This window comes from Thamnophis elegans, chromosome 12 (genome assembly GCF_009769535.1).
Source record: "Thamnophis elegans isolate rThaEle1 chromosome 12, rThaEle1.pri, whole genome shotgun sequence".
In the NCBI taxonomy this organism is placed as follows: Eukaryota; Metazoa; Chordata; class Lepidosauria; order Squamata; family Colubridae; genus Thamnophis; species Thamnophis elegans.
The window spans coordinates 6,571,135-6,577,884 of NC_045552.1; the positions used below are offsets into that span (position 1 = coordinate 6,571,135).

At 41.2% G+C, this 6,750-nt stretch overlaps 1 protein-coding gene across 1 annotated transcript; it reads right to left on the minus strand.

Annotated features, from left to right (window-relative positions):
- Positions 1 to 242: 242 nt before the first annotated feature.
- Positions 243 to 4,065, minus strand: LOC116515964 (phospholipase A2 inhibitor and Ly6/PLAUR domain-containing protein-like). The gene is made up of 5 exons (XM_032228294.1): positions 3,932 to 4,065; positions 2,449 to 2,580; positions 1,093 to 1,245; positions 728 to 880; positions 243 to 457 (listed from the first exon to the last, which is right to left on the minus strand). Exons 1-5 carry the CDS (start codon positions 3,984 to 3,986, stop codon positions 297 to 299), a joined length of 654 nt encoding a protein of 217 aa, XP_032084185.1. The 5' UTR covers positions 3,987 to 4,065; the 3' UTR covers positions 243 to 296.
- Positions 4,066 to 6,750: the final 2,685 nt, after the last annotated feature.

Below are 6,750 nucleotides of genomic sequence, written 5' to 3' on the forward strand. Positions count from 1 at the left end.
ATCTTTCTTCTTTCCTACTCCTCCTCCCCTCGGTGTATTTCCACGAAATGTTAATGTATTTGGCTTATCCTATTTTTAAAGAAAAATTAGAGAAAAACAGTATACATGTGAAGTCGCATTGCATTGAGATCTAACACATCGTGTCTAGCCTAATGTATATCCCTCCCTCCCCCCCTCCCCTCCCCCCTCCTCCTCCCCCTCCCCGTCTTCCCAGAACCCGTACATGGTATAGAACATTCTCATTTTTTTTAACAAATTTCCCATTATTGCAAAGAAGGTTTGGCTCTTCCCAACGCTCACTGATGATTAGGTTCAGAAGAAGATGCATTTCTGCATTCCACTGTGGTGATGTTGAACTGAATCAGCCCACTGGCTGCCACAGACACTCCTAAAGGGATGAAACATGTGGCCTGTGTTGCACATCCTTGGTAAGTGGACTTTTGAGTGAAATTTCCAACTGGGAATAAGAGAAAGGAAGAAAAGGTACATTTGAGATCCTATAGCATAGATATTATAAAGCAATGCAGATTGTTTCTTTGCTATTTATAGTGTTTGGCCTTGATGTTTTTATGGCCTTTATGGAACCATAAAGATCTTTGAAAAACCTGATACAGATCTGGTTGCCATATATTAACTGTTCGATAAAGTTTCTCCAAATAGATCATGTTCTTTTATTTAAAAAAAAAAGGAAGGAAAGAAGGAAGAAAGGAAGGAAATGTCTACTCACAAAACTCTGCTACTGTGGTACAGGTTATGGTAAGACACTGATCCTCTTTCCCAACGCAGGCTACAGGTTGATTGGCTTCACAAGAATCCTCATCTACTGCAAAGCAGCCTGGGCACTGTAACCCATTTGGTTGAAAGTCTTCATATTTTTCCACTGGAGGAAGCAAATTTTCCAGTTAGCAAAGTTTCATGATCACCAGTAACCCTTTTAATGTCTATCCAATATCTTGACATTCTTTTCACATACTTGAGTTCAATTCCAGCTCGGATGGAATCAAGAAACCCAAGATTCTTTGCAACAAGCAAGAGTTTTTTTTAAAAAAACACTAGAGTTTGAAAAGGATGTATGAAAGTGTAGATACTTACACAGAAGCGGTTCTGCATTACAGACATCAGTCTGACAACACTTAGTTTTAGCAATTTCAAATCTATCATCCACTGTTGTGCTGCTGAAGATGTCCTCATAACAGCGCTCACGTTTTGAACATTCCTTGATGATAAGACTCACTAGCGTTTTGGCTGCAGGAGGGAATTAGAAAAAGAAATATGGAAGTCAGCAGAAAATGAAGAAATGCATATCAATCACGTTCATTTGACTGTTGTATTTTGGAAGAAATAGCTAAATACATGTGTTTATTCCATTTATGAAATGTATACTGACTCAAACCATTGAGTAAACTTCCGAGTTTTCCTGCTTCCAACCCAGCACATATCCTAATATGTCGGTTCTTGGACCTGCAGAAAATAATTGGCCAGTTAAACTTCTACAAGTGGGGTTCCTAATCATAACCTGAATTACTGAACCTCACTGGCTTTCATGTAAATGTTGACACCTTTGAAGATTTATTTATTTCCAAGAAACATATAAGCACAGGCAACTGCAGAATCTGGAGCTTTTTGCAAAATGATGAATGTCCCATTGTGACAAAGTAATATAAGCTCCTTCTGTTCAGCTTGCAATTTGTGATGCACATCAAGGGGGCAAAGTGTAGATTGCTACATCAGGATGTGTGTTTCATGACTTGTCCTCTCTTGTCCCCTTGTACATATCAATTCACCAACATTTAAAAATTGCATCTGGTAAATAACATTGGACTTCTCCTACTGTCTCTCACTGAACCCTCAAGAGAAGTCATTGAAGGAATGTCCCAAACCTAATCACATCTTAGTACAACCTAGATGCTAAATTTTAGCATTTTACTGTTGTTTGAGAGTGAAATGGGAGACATATGTCGGCAAAGATGTTGAGACTCCGGGAAGAGTGCAGAGAAGAGCAACAAAAAGATTGGAGACTGAAGGCTAAAACCTTTGAAGAACGGTTGCAGGAAAAAGAAGGACTAGCAGTGACATGATAGCAGTGTCACAATATTTGAGGGACTTCCTTAAAGAATTGGGGGTCAACTTATCATCCAAAGCATCTGAAGGCAGGATAAGAAGCAATGAGATAAGCAACCAAGAACTAAGGAGAAATTTACTGACAATACTGGAGGTTGTAAGAAGAGACTGGAGAGTCATTTGTCTGAAATGGTCTAATCCAGTGTCTCCTGCCTGAGCAGGGAGTTCAACTAGAAAACCTCCAAGGTCCCTTCTAACTCTGATCTTCTATGTTCTAATAAATATATACATATTATATAAATGATGAGAAACATGTTCAGGTTATTCCTTGATGGTCCAGAAACCAAGTGATGGACATGCCTGAGAACAAACTCAACTTTCACTTACCGGTACTCATAGTAGAATCAACAACTGCAGTAGAACAGAATTCTTCATCTTCTTTGCACTCCACCACCTTCACATTCTCTTCTTCACATTCAGTTCCAAGGGCAACACATTGTTGACATTTTAAAGACATCACTATAAATAAAAGACATAGTCATGCCAATGATCAGTGTCACCCTTCTATGTTTTTCTCTCCTCCTAGCACTTATATTCAAGACTCCTGTTACAATCTGGTTTACTAAGCATGTCTCCTCTCTTGTTGTTTTTCTGCCAGGGATCTTGGGATGGGAGAGGAGATCACCTTGTGGAAATGGAAGGGAAGTTGAGATTGAGAGAGAGATTCACTTTCTTGTACTGCTAACATTTTAATATGACACTGGATCATCCCATCGTTTGGTATTTATGCTGTAGACCAGTTTTGTGAAGAAGCCATTTGGATGCTGTCTGAGGCCATTTTTCTGTAAGAACCTGAATTCTGAATGTCTGCGAGTTCTGAATAATTGTTTATATCAGTTGATTCTTGGTGATGAAGGATTTGGGCACATTTTAGATATGGTGTGCCAATAACATCTTCTTAAGGCTGAGAGGGAATCACCTCCCCAGTTTTTGACCCAATGGTAGACTGTCATTTGCCTAGTTTTTATTCCTCATGAATGACTAGACTAACGGTGGGTTTCACATTTTGTTACCGCTGGTTTGCTGAATGTGTGCCACATACATCGTGTGGTATGTGCCCTGCCTTCCATGCATGTGCTTTGCTCGCTCATGTGCCTTCCGCCCATGTGCCCGGCCTCAAAAACATGCCTAAATAGGATGACATAGAGCTGAGACAGGTGGGCAGGCCCACCAACAATTTCCATTACTGGCTCAGGTGAACTGGTCCAAACCAGCTGAATACCACCTCTGGAATAGACTCATAGTGCCCTATTCCTTATCCACAATCTTCAGCCATTAAACCAAATTAGCTCTCTTGATATTCTGAAGACATGGTCATTGATCCCGCATACACTACAGGTAATCCTTGATATAAGACCAGAATTGGGATTGGAGCTTGTGCCACTAAGTAAGATTGTTAAGTGGGTTGTGCCCAGTTTTACAACCTTTTCTTGGTAGTTAATAACTGCAGTCATTAAGTGAATTACATGGCTGTTCAGCAAATCTGCCTTCCCCTATTGACGCTGCTGGTCAGGAAAGTTGCAGCTGGAGATCATATGTCCCAAGACATGCAACGGATATAAACACATGCCAGCTTCTTCCTGCCCAAAATTTGATACCTGGCTGTGGGAATACTGCCATTGTTGAAAGTGTTAGGACCACTTGTAAGTCACTTTTTTCAGTGCTGTTCTAACTTCAAATAGCCACAGAACAGATGGGCATGTAGTAAAACAATTGACCAGAGGCTTCCTCAACCTGCCTGCCTTCCATACCTTTCCTGGAGTCTCCTGAAGTTTCTATATTTCAGTTTCAAGGAAATTAAATCCCTTACCTGTTGACAGGATGGAGGAGAAGAGACAGAAGACAAGAATTCCAGCTGCCCTCATGTTGGTAGAAGTCAACTCCGCTACCTTTCCTGAAGCCACCTACTGCTCAGCTTTGCAACGGGGGAAATGTTTGTGAAGAATCAGCTGCTGGAGGTGGAATGTAGGGTCAGAAATGATTGGCTAGCAGAGATAGCAAACTCAGGCAGGGCAGAAGCCAAATTCCATTAGGAAAGATAGTGGTGTTCTTAGAAAATATACACAAAATAAACTTTGCTCGGCAGCCAAATGGGGATGTGATTTCTTGTTTGCTACATCTCTACATCTTCCTCTGCTTTTTCTTGGGCTTCGCCTAACTTCTAAAGTTGATTTTATACACTACTGTAATTCTTTATATCTAATTGGAACCTTTTCCTCTCTAGACTGTGTTTCACCTTAATTCCTACATTCATTCATTGGGATCGCTTAGGATGTTTTTCTGATCCTACAGTTGTGCATAATATATATATAGTCACAACCCCTGGTATGCCCCAATATTTTACTGTTCCCTTTGTTTAGTATTTATACTACACAAATGTAACAAAGGCAACAGTAAAATATTGGGCTTTCTGTCTGGATGGTCTCTTCTGACGAGCCGATGGACAGAGAATGGAAGCAGTTAGCTTCCTCCCATAATTGGGGCATACCAGGGGTTGTGACTTTAAATATATACCTTTCTCCCTGGCTCAGCTGATAACGGATCAGAGCCTGTGGCTTAGTGGTTAATACATCTGCCTAATATGTAATACAGCCCAGGTTCGAATCCCAGTAAGGGTATGGCTAGCTGATGAGAGCTAAATAGCTTGAAATAGATCTATACTGGTCTCCCTTTATTTATTTATCAACACAAATACTATATACTATATATATATATGTCAGTACTTTGTTATATTAATGATAAGTCTCTGAACATTTAAATTATTATATTTTTATTTTTGTAGACAGATTTTAATTTCTGGCCCTTAGTTTCTATCACTTATGACTTTATTTATTGATATCCCTGTCTATCTGTAACAGGGGTGTGAAACTCAATTTCATTGAGGGCCGCATCAGGACGGTGGTTGATCTCGGGGGGCCAGGAGGCGTGGCTGACTGGGTGGATGTAGCAACTGGGTGCACATGGCAAACTTGACACCACTCCCCAAACTGCCGGAAAGTTTCTTGTTCGCATTGGGTAGACTGGGCCGAAGCCACACTGGCATGATCTTTGCAAGGAGTGTAACAAAATGGATGTAACAACAACAACAAGGAATGGAAGTATGCCAGAGGAAAAGGGTCTAAGAGTTCAAGTTAAACTGACTCCAGACTAGATGACAATAGAGGAGGAAATGCGTAGTTTATTGAAGCTGTCTTCTCGTGTGTGTTCAAACTTCCCTTAGGAGAATACACAGACGCAAATACATTTGTCACCAAAATTTATTTGCATTACGATTTAAAGAAAGACCATTTTTAGAGAAAATGGATTGTTAAAGAAAGACCACATACCCCTGAGCTAGCCTGCACCTCCATATCCTAAATTACTACCAATTTCCCAAGAATGTTTAGCCCCAAAGCATTGTAATTCTTAGCACTAAAGCTCCAAACTCCTCCCCACGTTTACAAATTTCAAACGCTGAGGGAAGTAAGGCTTTCGTCTACATATTAAAAAACATCATATCAAATGTTTGTGTAGCGCTGGTACAAGTCTTCCTGGGGAGCGTGAACTCTACAATGCCGTTGCCCATTTGTGTCTTTCCTGTCGGATAGGAACATACACTGCTTGTTGCACATGCTTGGATCACTGCGTCCTCTTTAATATATCCCACTGTGGAGGAAAAAGAAAGAATAAGGACACATGAGGTTGGATTATGAGAACAAAAACAATGATATTTTTCTTCTTAACCCCCAAAGGAGCCACAAGGGAGCTATCCACCTCCCTCAAAGTAGCTACACAAAATAGCCACTGTCCTCTTGTCAGCCCTTCAAGGAGACCAGACGAAGAACTTAAAATCAACTCAAAACTCAAAAGATATAGTAACAGAATCTCTCAAGTGGGAATGCACTTTCTCCTCACCTCTTTTTGTTAGTGAGAACAAGGGAGGGTTTTGTCTGGGATGATGTAGGTTCCCCAACCTTCGTGGACCGGTGGGGGAGGAAAGGGGATGGTTCCCTGTGCGTGGTTGACAAGGGAGTGCCTACCACTTCATTTGGGCTTGCATAAATGAAGTATGTGTGTATTCACCAGGTACTTGTGCAAATGGAGATGTGTGTGGACCTAACTGCTGCTTCCGTGGCCCGATTCTAAATGACTCATGGCTCAGTAGTGGGCCACGGCCCACTATCCATTCAGGAGTGTCAGTTGGGTTGGCCAAAATAGTCAAGATGGAGGCCAGAATATGGTTCTCAGGACTTCAATTGCCTTCTTCTCTTTCCCACGGGTGTCTCTAATTAAAAGAAATAGAAAGGAAGGTAAAGGAAGAAAGATCTTCTACTCACATGTATAAAAACCAAAATCCACATCTACACACTGATTCTCATTGCCAAGACAGAGAACTGGCTGGTCTGGTTGGGTAGAATCACCACGTTTTGTGTACGATCCAGTGCATGTATATCCATTGGGTTTAAGTTCCTCACGACGCGGCACTGCAGAAACCAACCCCAAATTGTCAAACGTTTCCACGGAGACCATCCCATATTAAATCTCAAGATCTTTTGCATCCCGGCTTCCAGAATTCCCAGTCAGGAGAGGATTTGTACTCCAAGCATCTAAAGGCAGAGCTGGACTTTCTGCTTATCCCAGCAACCAAGC